Source organism: Dipodomys ordii, unplaced genomic scaffold, assembly GCF_000151885.1.
Source record: "Dipodomys ordii isolate 6190 unplaced genomic scaffold, Dord_2.0 Scaffold12, whole genome shotgun sequence".
In the NCBI taxonomy this organism is placed as follows: Eukaryota; Metazoa; Chordata; class Mammalia; order Rodentia; family Heteromyidae; genus Dipodomys; species Dipodomys ordii.
The window spans coordinates 1,007,620-1,021,310 of NW_012267228.1; the positions used below are offsets into that span (position 1 = coordinate 1,007,620).

Sequence of the window (13,691 nt, forward strand, 5' to 3'; positions counted from 1 at the left end):
CCCCCCCCCGCCTCCTGCCCACACAGCCCCGGCCAAGGGAGGGAAGCCGGTAGATGAGATGAATAAAGCCCAGTGGCAGAGCTGCCCTGTCCCGCTGTCCCGCTGCACTTTGTGGGTGTTAATGACCAGCTGCCACAATTCCTGGCTGAGCAGCCAGGCCCCTCCCGTGAGCTCGTCCCCCCTGCCACCGGCCCCTCACTGCTGCCTCCTCGCCCCAGGTGTTGGTAGTAGATGCAGATGTTAGCAATAAAGGAACACTGGCACTGTGGGCCTTGTAAGCAACGTCAGCTGCCAGGCAGAGGCCAGCCAGGCGGCCCCACGGTTCAGTATGTGGTGTCTGAGGCGAGTACAGGCCCTGGCTCTGCCCAGGCCCAGGGCCAGCAGCCTCAGCAACACCTGGGGCTCAGAGCACCGGCTGCCCACACGTCCCAGGCCAGGTTAGGCCGGGCCCCATCTTCAGGTAAGCCAGATGCCTTTGATGGTTTGGGAACCACTGGACTGTGTCAATAGGGCTGGGTCAGACTGAGTTATAACTAAAGTTTCACCGTAACTTCCACACTGCCCGTTCCTGCAAACATTAGCTAATAATGAAGCCACTCACAGCCAATAGAAGGCTCACTCTTAGCCGGAGCAAACGCTGCAGCTGCAGGGTGTGCCGTTCGCTGATGGTGGCAATGAAGGAGTGGTCAGCTGACCACTGATGCACACGTGTGTGTCAAGGCTTGCAGACCTGTGTCTGGTGTGTGTTAGCAGTGGTGATGTTAATCTGTTAAGGTTCCTGTCAGGCAGGGCTCTGCTGATATCTAGACCCTACAGGGAGCTGTTGTCAGTGGAGAGCTGACCTCGGGCGCTGGATCACCCATGCCCAGGCATGGGCCTTGGATGTTAGCGGTCGCCACACAGACTTGGCTGGCCATTTGTCTTTGTGGGACACAATCTTTCTAAGATTAAAGACAGCCCGGCATAAAAGCATCTCTCTAGGTGGCACTCGAGGGCACCAGCAAGCTGAATACAGCAGGGTCTGGAGAAAGGTCTGCAGCTGACACGTTTACTTGAACTTAGGGCCAAGCATGTGCCCTGGACAAAGGCACAATTGTGGATCTGGAAAAGGTTCCAGAAATCCATCACCTGCTGTTCAAGATGCAGGGTGCCAGGTAGCAGGGGAGTGTCCCGGAAGGGGGCATGCTGTGTGCAGCCCCCCCCCCAGCCCCCACCAGTCAGTTTCCCATCGCTGTGACAAATACCTGGGAGAAATCAACTTGAGGAAAGGTTTATTTGGCGCATGCTATCCGACATTGCAGTCGTGGCCACGTGGACCCTTTGCGTTGGGGCCTGTGGCAGCGGAATACATCGTCGTGGGTGTGTGTCAGCCGAGGGGGCGACAGGGACAGGAAGAGGCAGCCCTAACATCCTCTGGAAGGCCACACCTCCCATGGCCTCACTTCCTTCTGGCTAGGCCCCCAGATCCTAAGGATTCCACCACCTCCCCAAAGTGCCGCAGCCGCTAGCGTCGGCCTCGGGCCCCGACCCAGACCATGGCTTCCTCTCCCTCTGCCCACTCTGCCACGCTGGACCCCCATTGGGAGAGGAAGTGGTCCAGCCTTCGGCTCACACAGCCGCCTTGGGGTCGGGCTGGGCGGCGGGGGGGAGGCGCCGCGCTCCCAGAATCCCACAAGCCCACCTCCGCCTTGAAAGCACGCCATCTTGTCACTGTTGCGTAAGCAGTGCGGTACCCAAGGCTTGGAGAGGAACGGTGACCTGTGTCCGAGGTTATGCCCACAGCTCCGAGCCTCAGTTTCCCCATCTGTGAAACGAGAGGCATGAAGGTTAAACTCCCAGTACACAGCTTGCTCAGACTGCACATTCATCACCTTTTTCAGTCTGCCTCAGTTTCCCCATGCAGAAGTCAGTCTAGGAATTTCCTGTGGCACATTGGTGCCGAGCAGTGCCAGACACCTGATCATATTCTTACTCACTGGTGACTTCTGACCCTCACTGTGTGCCAGGCCTGTGGTTGGAATGGGGCTGTGCAGGCTTTGGTGGCTGGGCAGGAAGAGTCTGGCAGGAATCCTGTGATAACGGGAAGAAAGAAGGAAGGCAGGGAGTATTGGAGTCATTTTAAGTGAGGAGGCCTGAGACTTACAGTCAAAGGTGTGAAGGAAGTGAAGCAGGAAATGGCAGGGAGAGGGAACAGCCAGGGCAAAGGCCCTGAGGTGTGCTCAGCCTCTGTCCGTGGGGCGTCTCCAGGCTGATGCCTGCCGGGTGCTGGGACCCACATTTGAAGTGCAGCAAGGCAGGCAGGGTAACAGGGCTGAGGCCAGGCCGGAGTGCGGCAGGCAGCGGGCTAGGAGTGAAGACTAGGAGTGAAGACGTGCGGGCCAGCCAGCGGTCTTCCCGGCCCCACCCCCAGGCACACCCTCCTCGCCCAGCAGGCATGATCCCCAGAACAATACAGGGCCAGGCCAGCCCCAGGAAGCCAAGGCAGACAGCCACGCTGGGTGTGAGCCACCCACCAGCCTGCTTTTGGGCCGAGTTCCCTGCCACTGTGGGGGCTAGGCTGGGACGGGCCGGGGATGGAGAGAGGCCACCCGGGAGACGGAGCACCTGCACCCCGTTGCTGGCCTGAGGGCCTGCGACGCGCCCCGGCCACGCTGCCGCTCACAGCTCCGCGTGCCGACCTCAGACAGGCAGTTAGGGAAACCGAGGCCCACGTCACCAAGCTTGTCAGTGGCCAAGTTGCATTTTAGCCCTGGGCACCCCCGTTTCTGTCCTGAGTGCCCCCTTCTGCCACCTCCTGGGCCAGGCTGAGGTGCAGCTGTAAGGCGGGAGCCAGGCCGGACCCTGCTGCCACGAAGGACGGAGCCCAGGCAGGGGCAGGGCCAGATGCCGGCACAGGAAGACCACAGACGTGTGCCGCGCCACCCTCTGGGGTGGCTCCTCTGTCCAGTGCCCAGAAATGTGGCAGGGCCAGGCCCGGTTTGGGTCTCTGTTCTGCTCCTGTAAACTGCTTGGGTCCTCTGTTCCTCCCAGCCTCGGTTTCCCCTGTGTGAGTGGTCCCGCTCTGTGCATGTAGGAGTGACCCCTGTTGCCTGGACCTTCGCTTCCCAAAGGGCATAGTGGTGGCTCCATTGTGCCTGGCAGGTCCCCACCCTCACCCCCACCCCCCCTGCCGTGTCCCAGGGGTCTGGGAAAGGCTCCACCTGCATCCAGGGCTCAGAGGAGCTGCGGCGGCGGTTCTCCAGCTAGAGTGGAAAAGTACCACGTCCCACGGCAAGACCTGCTGGGTCACCACCAGGGCCCGCCGGCGACGGCGGCTGGCACCAGCCTTTCCCCTGGGACCCCAGGGGTGGCATGGAAAAGCTGAGCGAACGGCTAGGCCCTCAGGGGCTGGGCAGCCCGGCCTGCAAAACAAGAGCGAGCCCTTCCCAGACAGGGGGCTGGGGGAGGGGCGCAGCCTGGCCTGGTGGACTCCTGTCCAGAGACGGGGTGACCAAAGCCAGCACCCCCCCCACGCACACACGCACACAAGATGCACACCCTGAAAGCACCTGTCCTAGGGCGAGTTCCGCCCAACCCCTGCTAACTCAAGAGAGTGTAAGCAGCAGCGAAGGAGGCTTAGCTTTGGGCAGACACTGGTCAAATCAGTGAGGTCTGGAAAACAAGGGTGTCACCCCCACCCCACCCCCCAGGCCTGGCCACAGCCTGGTGGCTTTGAAGCTGGGGCCTCTGGGGACCCCCGCCGGGCAGCCGTCTGCAGCCATTGTTCACCAGCCCCGGTGTGGCCTGCTCAGGACCCAGAGCCCAGAACTGGGCAAGGAAGGAAGGGGACAGGCGAACTTGCCTTCTTTTACCCCTCTGTCCCCCCCCCACTTCCCTGTGTCCTCCCTCTCCCTGCCCTCTCCCTCCTGATCTACCTTCCTGTCCGAGGAATGTTGTGAGGGCTCCCAGCTTCAGAGAAGAGAAGGAAGAGCCACTTTCTGGGGAGACGGAGGCCAGAGGAAGAAAGAGCACCCAGGGATGGGTGGTAGGGACAGAAGGCTCCTGGCTGGGATTGTTGTTGGGGACTCCGGAGCCTGTGCAAAGGCCCCTTGCTCCCAGGTCGGGAGGTGAGGGGGGGCATCCAGGGAGGAGCCCAGTTCAGAGTGAGGGTCTTGCTCCAGCCCCGGGGTGAGGATGTCTTCAGGGCAATTCAGGAACTGCCCATCGTGGAGGCTTTCCTGTCACCCTGTGGAGTGGCGGGCAGGCGGGGCAGGAGGCCGGCTGGGCGGGTGCGTCCATGGACCCGCCCAGCACTTCTAGGCTCCACCGCACACTTGACCTCAGCCTGGCGGGGACTTAAAGTATGACTCAGGGGGGGCCGGGCGCCTCCCAGAGGCCAGGGGGAGGCAGCCCCTCCCTCGCTGGCTGTTCTTTCCCTAAATCCGTTTCCTGAGCAGCTGCTCACAGTCCGATGTGGTTTCGGTGGTCTCAGGCCCCGTGTCCCCGAGAGCGAGGGGACTGGGCTGCTGGGACCGGAGCCCGCACCTTCCTGTTTTGTTTGTTTTGAGACAGTTACTGCCCTGTATTGGCAGTACTGTGATGCCGGAGGCGTGGCCACAGCGGGCAGCTGGCTTATCCACAGGGCCACACGGGCCGGGCCGTGCCGAGTGCCCCTCCACCGTCACTGGGCTGGGCCTCTTGCAGCCATACGTGAATCTCTTCTGTGCTTTCTGTCTCCCCAGGGCAAGGATTTGTTTTTCTTGCTCCACCACTGTGTTCCTGGCTTACTTGATACCTAAAGCACAATAAATACAATTTTTTTTCCTTTTCTTTTTTGCCAGACCTGGGACTTGAACTCAGGGTCTGGGCACTGTCTTTGATCTTCTTTTGCTCAAGCCTGGCACTCTACCACTTGAGCCACGTTACAAGTCCAAATACAAATCTTTATAGGACTTTTTCCATTTAAAAAGTTCCTGTGAGCCAGGCGCTGGTGGCTCACACCTGTAATCCTAGCTACTCAGGAGATTGAGATCTGAGGATCGTGGTTCAAAGCCAGCCCTGCAGGAAACTCTGTGAGACTCTTATCTCCAATAAACCACTAGAAAACCAGAAGTGGCGCTGTGGCTCAAGTGGTAGAGCGCTCGCCTTGAACTGAAGAGCATGGGGACAGCGCCCAAGCCCAGAGTTCAAGTCCCACAACCGACCAAAAAAAAAAAAAAAGTTCCTGTAGCCTGATGCTGGCTCGTGCTTATAATCGTATCTACTCAGGAGGCTGAGATCTGAGGAGTAAGGTTTGAAGCCAGCCCAGGCAGAAAGTCTGTGGGACTCTTAACCAAAAAAAGGCCAGAATGGAGGCATGGCTAAAGTGGCTTCCAGCACAAAAGGCTCTGAATTGAATTGAGTTCAAGTCCCAGGAAAACACACACACACGCACACACACACACTTTGTGGCAATGGGCACCGGTGGCTCACACCTGTCATCCTAGCTACTCAGGAGGCTGAGATCTGAGGATCTCATTTCAAAGCCAGCCCGGGCAGGAAAGTCTGTGAGACTCTTATCTCCAATGAACCACCAGAAAGCCAGAAGTGGTGCTGTGGCTCAAGCGGTAGAGCGCTTGCCTGGAGTGAAAGGGCTTAGGGACAAAGCCCTGAGTTTGAGCCCCACAACCGGGAGGGGTGGGGACGGAAGAGCCCGCGCTGGCTCCTGGGGAGGAAAGGATGCAACCAGTGGTGCCCCGGGCCCAGCTGATCTCTGTGTCCTCTACAGGTCGTCTACTTCACAGCCACTTTCCCGTTCGCGATGCTTCTGGTGCTGCTGGTCCGAGGGCTGACGCTGCCCGGTGCGGGTGCAGGCATCAAGTTCTACCTGTATCCTGACATCACCCGCCTCGAGGACCCACAGGTATGGCCGGTGCACGGCCTTCCCTCCACCCAGCGCCCGGGCGGGCGGGCGGGCGGGCATGCAGTGTGCGGCGGGCAGCGCGTCGGCCAGAGCTGCCCCCAGCATCTCCCCCTGGTACTTTTCCACGGGCCCCGGCTGGAGAGTTGCTTGTCCAGCTGATGGCTCACTGGCTCCTGGAGCCGGCAGTGGCGGGCAGGCTGCCTCAGGCTCTGGGCCGGGCACTCCCAGAAGTCTGGACTTCTGCCCCCAGCATCCTGGGGACAGAAGGTAGGGCTCCCGGGACCTGGGCGCCCGGGGGCCCCAACGCTCCAGCTTTACGGTTACCTCCCAGGGGACTGGCGGTTCTCTGGGCCTCCTTCCCTCGTGCCCGGGCAGGGTGGGGTGGGGGCAGCCAGCGGGAAGGCAGCTTCACAGCCTTGGGGGCTGGAAGATTCCAGAGAGCCGCCTTGCCTGCAGACCCCACAGGGAATTGCTCCCCTCTGAGCCCGGTCCCTGGAGGTAGCCATCCCCATGCCAGCCGCACCCCGGTCGGGCGTAACCTGGGCCCTGAGCTCCGAGTGCTGTGCAGGACACCCTTCAGAGATGAGGGGCCCGAGGGGGACCCTCGCTGGCTCAGTCACTGAAACGTTCCAGCCCAGTCCTGCAGCCGGTGCAGGAGGCGGGGAGCAGACGTGGCCTCAGCTTCTTGGGGTTCCTTGCCACTCAGCATTGCGTCAGTGCGGCGCTGAGACCGCCGCAGGCGTTCCCCTCTGCAGTGGAGCCTGCCCCCCACGCCCACCCCGCCAGCCCCAGGGGGCCGGCCCTAACAACCCCCTCTCCTTGCCGACCCCCCTCCCCCCAGGTGTGGATTGATGCCGGGACCCAGATATTCTTCTCCTACGCCATCTGCCTGGGGGCCATGACCTCGCTGGGGAGCTACAACAAGTACAAGTACAACTCATACAGGCAAGTGCTGCGCCGGCCGGCCGGCCGCGGGCACGCGTGCGCGATGATGTTAAAGAAGACAAGTAGGGAGCGTGGCTTCCTGTGTTGTGAATTAACTTGCTCCCTGACGTATGTGTAACTTAGGGACTGTATGCTGCTGGGATGCCTCAACAGTGGTACCAGTTTTGTGTCTGGCTTCGCAATTTTTTCCATCCTGGGCTTCATGGCACAAGAGCAAGGGGTGGACATTGCCGATGTGGCTGAGTCAGGTACGGTGGTGTTGGTGGCAGTGGTGGTGGGTACTGCCACCTAGTGTGTAAGCCAAGTGAGTACTACTGTAGGCACGAAGCCAGACCCCAGGGGGATGGGGGGCCAGCCTGGCTTCTGTACCAACCCCCACTCCCACCAGGATGCTCCCCCCCAGTAGCAAAGAGTGCAGGAGCCGTCACGGTCTCCACGGCGACCTGGCCCACGGGGCGGCTCCCTCCCTCCCGTGCCCCAGCTCCCGCCCAGGCAGCCGCCACCTGCACCTGCCGCCGCCTTCGCCTTCGCAGCCGACCGCTCTGTTTTGTACTTGCGCCCTGAGTCCCCTCTAGGCAGAGCTGCTCCTCCATTCTGCCCCGTCTCTTCCCTGTTGGGCTCCACCCCCTCCACTGTGGGCCCGGAGCTCAGTGGGGGCTGGAAGCGGGAAAGGGGGACTGAGGACAGGGAAGGCCACCCTTGGGGGCGGTGACCAAACTGATGTGGGTGTGGGACACGAGGATCCCATCACCCCCGGGGTGCACCCCCCCCCAGGCCAGGTGCTGCTCCTGGGAACAGCTAGAGTCATTAGAGTCGACGCCCTAGGATCACAGGCTTGCATAGTTTGGGAGCTTAAGACCCCAGGACCCCAGAGTTCCCCCAAAGATGCTTCTGGGATCCTAGGGACTGGGTTCCAGGACTTGGCCTTGATTGCTTGAGGTCCTGGACCTGCTGTGTTCAAGCGACAGTGGTTTGGGTCACGGACCCCTCCCTCCCCCAGTCCCTCGCAAGGCCTTGGAGGGCGGCCGGTGGCCAGCTGTCGGCAGGAAAGGGTTTGTGGGTTCACACCAATTGCCCCCCGCCCCCCACCAGAGGCAGGGAAGGGCGCTGGGCCCGGCTTCTCCAGCAGAAGGGGGCGATTGTTCAGGAGAGGCAGGGTGTCATGGGGGACCTCCGCAGACCTGGGGCAGGTGCCCTCTCTCCTCCTCAGCCCCAATATTTTCTGCCTTCTTGTATTTGAACCCCAAGCTCCTGCCCCAGCACCCGTCTGGCGTCTCGGATGAGCTCAGCAGTCTGAGAGCGGCTGGAGCCTTGCGGGGGGCGGGGGCACTCCAAGACGGGCCCTGCCCACCTCCCCATCCCACCCCGTGCACACTCATGGGCTTGCAGCGTGAGAATGTGCCTGGGCCCTTCATCTCTCACAGCCCCAGGGCCCTGTGAGCCTCAGAGCTGTAGAACCATCCTCGCAAATCCACCACTCAGCCATCTACATCGCTCCCTTTTTTTGGGGGGGGTTCCCCCTTGAAGCCCCCAAAGCCAGCCCACAGAGTGAGGACTCGGGAAACACCCACGGCCACCTGTGGGTTCTAGAGTGGGGTGGGAGAGGGGCTGGGAAGCCAGCTCAGAGCCCCTCCCCTCCACCCAGGGAGTTTGGGGTTTTTGTTTTATTTTGTTGTGTTTTTGCTGAGGGCCTGCAGGCCAGTTTCTTGACTGCTAATCGCCGATAGCTGGCCATGGACTTGGCAGCGGGAGGTGAACGTAATTCTTTCCCTGTGGACAGCTAGGTATTTTTGCATCCGTATGTGTGGTCAGCCTAAGTTGTTTTCTTCTTCCTGCCCACTTCCAAGATGTTGTTTATTCCCCACGGTGATGTCTGAGCAGCCTGCACATCAAGGGTGATTGTTTCCCTAATAAGCTTTTAACGAGCACTGTATTAAGCAGAAGGGCGTTTGAACGAGGTAATCACGCTTCAAGCGCTGGCATGCAGGCCAGGAGTCCCACGTGCCTTCCCTTTCGAGGAGGCAGATCCGGATCCGAGCACCTGGGTTTTCTTCCTGGACTCTCCCCCGACCCTGAGCTCGCCCTGGGCGAGTCAGCAGTGGTGCCGCCCGTCACCGTGGGCCTTTCCTGCGGTCCTGGTCTTCGGCCAGAGTGGTCAGATGAGGTGGACAGCCCGTGGCTTTAGACTCTGGCTTCTGTTCCAGGGAGGGATTGCAGGTGCCCAGGCAGGAAGCGTGCCCTTGTCCCCCGCCCCCCCCGTCCTCCCTGTGGGCAGCCCAGCTGCCCTCTGCCGCCGCCCAGGTCATGGTGTCGCTGGGGACTTCAGCCTGTGTGGACTCTGCGTTGTGGAGACCCGTTCTCCCCGCCCCGTGTGGGAGTGTCAGTGCCAGATAATGTGTGACTTCGGATGCCAATTTCTTGTAAAAAATGGTGTGTTTTTGCGGGGTTTTACTCTATAGTTTTTTCATTTGGCTTCTGACGTTTGCTTGAACACATGCCTCCTGGACTCCGACCCCTTTTTGCTTCTTGTCCATTTTGGGGTAGGGCGGTTTTGTTTTCAGCCCAGGCCCGCGAGCCCTGCCTTCCCCGGCAAGCCCCTGGCGTCCCTCCCCTGGTGTCCGCTGCGGTCCCCGGGGGACAGGACGAAGCGTTCTCTGCATCCCGTGAGCTCAGTAAGAGGCTCCCTGAGCTGGCAGGCCCCCTCCCCAAGTCCACCTGCGGGTCTGGCCCAAGCACCCTCCTACCCCTGTTCTGGGCGTTGGTGCGTCTCAGAGAACCTGAATGCAAGAAGGCTCCTGGGGTCACCACTCCTTCAACCTGTCAGCTGGGAGACTGGGGGCCTGGGCGGGCCTAGGGAGATACAAAGAGGAAACAGCAGATAAAGACTTGCGTGTGGCTCCTGTCTCCCAGGCTTGGTCCTGTGCCTGCACCCTCTCCTTCTGTGCCAGGCCCTGGCTGGCCTCCCCTTACCTCTGCCCACCTCTGGCCTGGTGCCTGTTTGGAGGCTGGAGGTCCGAGGCCACCATGGCTGTACCCCTGAAGAGCCGTTTGCCCTACTGGGCGTGGTTCTAATGTGTGTCTTTTGTTTTCCTTTCTACTCACGGTGTGTTGGCCATCAGTTCAAAAATAGAAACTTTATATTTTTCATAATGTGGTCAGATTACGAGAACTTTCCCTTGGCTTCCTTCCAGCCAGTGTAGACAGGATGGCTTTGCTTTGGGAGGGGCTGGGTCGTCCTCATCTGGAGTCGGTAGTTGCCTGAGCCGCAGGCCCAGTTCCCGCATCCTGCCCCAGCCTGGTAGCCCACATCCACAGATCCGTGCCAGCAAGGAGGCCACGTGTACTGTCTAGGAGCACAGAAGCTAACACGGGGCCCCTCCTGAGCCACGGGGCCCCCCCCGGCCCCACCCCAGAGTGAGGCAAGACAGGCCTGGTCTCTTTCCCAGGCAGCAGCTCAGCTCAGATGCCAGTGCCGTTATGTGAGGCGGGGGGCTCCGGGGGGCCCGGCGGCTGATGTGCCTCCCTCTGTGCCCCTCCCCGTTTTCTCTCCCACGTAGGTCCCGGCTTGGCCTTCATCGCCTACCCCAAGGCTGTGACGATGATGCCGCTCCCTACGTTTTGGTCCATTCTTTTCTTTATTATGCTTCTCTTGCTTGGACTGGATAGCCAGGTGAGTGCTGGGTGGCGCGGCCCTGGGAGAGGACTTGGGGCACTGTGCAGAGGTGACATCCATCGATTCTGGGTTCTGGGATTGTCTGTAGTCAACACCCCACCCCCCACCCCATCGTGCTCCTAGTGCCTCTGGCCAGCCAAGGATCCTGTGGGTCCGGGAGTGGGAACGGACACAGGGCAGCTGGAAGACACCTGTCCGCCCCCAGCTGCAGGCTGTCACCCGTCTCCTGAGCGTCCTTTCCTTATCTTGGCTAGTGTTGTGATGATGCCCTTGTGGGCAGGGGCAACAGTGCTAGGTTCAGAGCACACAGGAGAGCCCGTGTCCAGCATCGCTCTCACCGAGGGCCGTAGCCCCCTGGGTGGCCAGGCTGGCTCACAGGGAGTGAGAACCGGCAGGAGAGTCCTGCAGGGTCAGGCAGGGGAGCAAGAGTCCAGAGAGGAGGTGGTCAGCGTGCAGGGTCAAGAGCAGAGCAGGGAGAATTTGGCATAAGAGAGGCCCCGGTCAGCAGAGCAAACAGAATGAAAACATCCCAGAGACAGAAAACAGACCCGGGCCGTGTAAACAAGAGTGGAGGCCGCCTGCATCATCTTGGGTTCATGAGCTTGGCCTTTGGAGAGGCCCCACACACATGGCTTTTAGAACTCCTTCCAGAAGTAAAAGAAGAAAACAAAAGCAGATTAATAAGTAGCGAGGCATGACATCTCCATGGCCCAAGATGGACTGCTTGGGAATGGCACCTACTTGCGAGTAAGCAAATAGAGGTGGTTAGTCACTAGGGTTTTGCCCTATAGGGAGGGGGAACCAGGGATGGGGGGGGACTCCCAGGATGGGGCCAATCTCGTCAACACCACCCCAGGACGCCACTGCCCTTTTGCTGCAGTCCGCCCAGACCTTGAAGCTTGGTGGTTGGCGACTGCCAGTGTCACTCAGCCCCCAGACCCCGGATCCCGGGATGGGAGGAGCTTGCTGATGTCATCATGGTTCACGTGTGGTTGAGCCCTTGGGGAAGTGTCCCCAAGCGGGGACAGGAACGCCACCATGCTAGGTGCTAGCCTGTTCCAGGCCCCATGCCATGCCCCCCAGTGTGGCACAGTACACACAAGTCACCCACACCAGCTGCAGGGGGCAGCCACGCAGTCTTCCCACACAGCGGCTCTGCCCTGAGAAGCACCAGCCTTGCCCTGGCCTGCCCCCAGGGCAGGGGGAGGGCACCCTGGCCTGGGGAGGCAGACAGGCGCAGCCACTGCCGCCCCGAGGCTTAAGCGAAGGCCTGGGCCTGGCGGCTAGTTGGAGGCGTGGCCCCGAGCTGTTGCTCTGTCTCTGTCAGCTTCTCCTTGTGAGTTCCAGAGGTTGGGAGTGCACAGCTGCCTGAGGCAGTGCCTCGTGCCGGACGTGGTCACTTAGGCAGTAGCCGTTGTGCTCTTCCAGGGCTTTTTGCTGTGGTGGGGAGTGGCCTGCTGAGGCTCGGGGCTTCGCACTGCTGTTTCTTGGTGGGCCAATCTGGGAGCCCCCCCCCCGGGGGAGGCAGGTCCCTGTTGATAGATAGCCAAGGGGTCCCCAAACTGGCAGTGCCAGGAGGAGGGAGCTGACATCAGTGCCCAGCTCCCCCTGCAGAGGTGAGTCAGCCATACTCAGCTGTCAGGTGACTCCTAACAATGTCAAATCTCTCTCAACATCCTGGCCAGGCCCTGCCACTTGGCAGAGGAGGAAACCGAGGCCCATCTCCGTTGAGCCAGGAAGGTTGGAAGAGGCTGTGCGGGGAGCTGGAAAATGAGGGTTTGGACAGGCTTGGTCCCGATTCCTGGCAGCAAGGGGCTGTGCTGCCAGCATCTCCAGGGAGGGAGGAGCTGTGTTACTCCTATAGCTTCACAAAGCGCGGCAGCCTTGCAGACCGTGCTGCTGCTCAGGTTCGGATTCCCCCAGCTAGCCAGCCGTGGGGGTGGAAGATCCCCCGCCTTCTCCCTCCAACCCCCTGCATCCCCCCCCCAGGGCCCTCTCCCCTGATCTGGGCAGCAGGGCGTCTTCTCTTGGACTGCTCCCAGCCCCCTTTCCTTGATCCTTCCCGCTGCCTGAGCTGTGCGCACTTGGAGATGCAAAGGAGCCAGATCCACTTTGGGGCATGTGAGGGCCAGCGGAGCCGTCTGGCCTGGCCAGTCCCGATTTAAATGCTGCTGTGGGCTGTTAAGCCCCGAGGCTGCCCTCGAGGAACTCGGTGTAGACAGGCTCACACTCCGCTGAGTGTAGGTGGAGGGGCGGGGCCCCGGCAGGAGGAGCAGAAGGGTGGACAGCCTCTCTTGGTATCGGTTAGATCAGCGATGGTGCAGGTCCAGAGAATGGCACTCGAGGCTGCTGTTGAAAGCAGCCAGGTGGCGCTGTGTGTGGTAACGTGCCGTGCTCTGCAAGGTCAGCAAGGCACAGAAAGACCAAGAGCATCAGCTGTGGAAGCACTTGTCAAATCTTATGTCTGGGGTGGATTCCCGGAGTCCGGCTGCCACACACAGCCACGCACACTTGGGCATTCTCTGGGCTTGTGAGAGAAAGGGTTAAAACCATCACAGGAGTCCGGCCTGAACTGCTCCATTCCACAGATAAGAAAACTGAGGCCCAGATTTGTTCTGAGTCACCTCTGCTTGGCACCGATCCAGCACATGTCTGAGCAGCCATACCGGTGTGGCCTGGCATGGTATCGAAGGTCCAGAGAGCATGGACCACCTTACCCCAAGAGAGTGGTTGTCATGACAACTAAAACACAGGGTCGGCACTGGCTTCCTGGGGAAGCAGTTTTCCCTCAGCCTTGTGTGAGAGTAGGGCATTCTGGCAGCAGAAACAGCCTGAACAAGATGCCCAGACTGGCCTTATTTGCTGTGTGTATAGACCAGTGTGGCCTGATCACATCCAAGGCCTGACTGTGGGAAATGGCCGGCGCCTTGTGTGTGTGCCTGGGCCGCTCCCCTCCTCTCCCCGCCGCGGCCGCTCCCTCACTGGCTCTCTCTCCCTCCCCTCCTCAGTTTGTCGAGGTCGAAGGACAGATCACGTCCTTGGTTGATCTTTACCCATCCTTCCTAAGGAAGGGTTATCGTCGGGAAATCTTCATCGCCATCGTGTGTAGCATCAGCTACCTGCTGGGGCTGACGATGGTGACGGAGGTAAGCATTGTCCCGGGTGGCACACGGGACCCTGGCTCCGGACACC

General features: G+C 60.6%; 1 protein-coding gene across 2 annotated transcripts in view; it reads left to right on the plus strand.

Moving 5' to 3' along the window:
- Slc6a6 (solute carrier family 6 (neurotransmitter transporter), member 6) overlaps window positions 1-13,691 on the plus strand; it is a 52,067-nt gene that overhangs the window by 30,817 nt on the left and 7,559 nt on the right. For both annotated transcript variants that reach the window (XM_013010472.1, XM_013010473.1), the window contains exons 6-10: window positions 5,747-5,881; window positions 6,723-6,826; window positions 6,950-7,074; window positions 10,384-10,496; window positions 13,508-13,645. In XM_013010472.1, coding sequence (XP_012865926.1) covers window positions 5,747-5,881; window positions 6,723-6,826; window positions 6,950-7,074; window positions 10,384-10,496; window positions 13,508-13,645 — 615 coding nt within the window. The remainder of the gene's footprint in view (window positions 1-5,746; window positions 5,882-6,722; window positions 6,827-6,949; window positions 7,075-10,383; window positions 10,497-13,507; window positions 13,646-13,691) is intronic.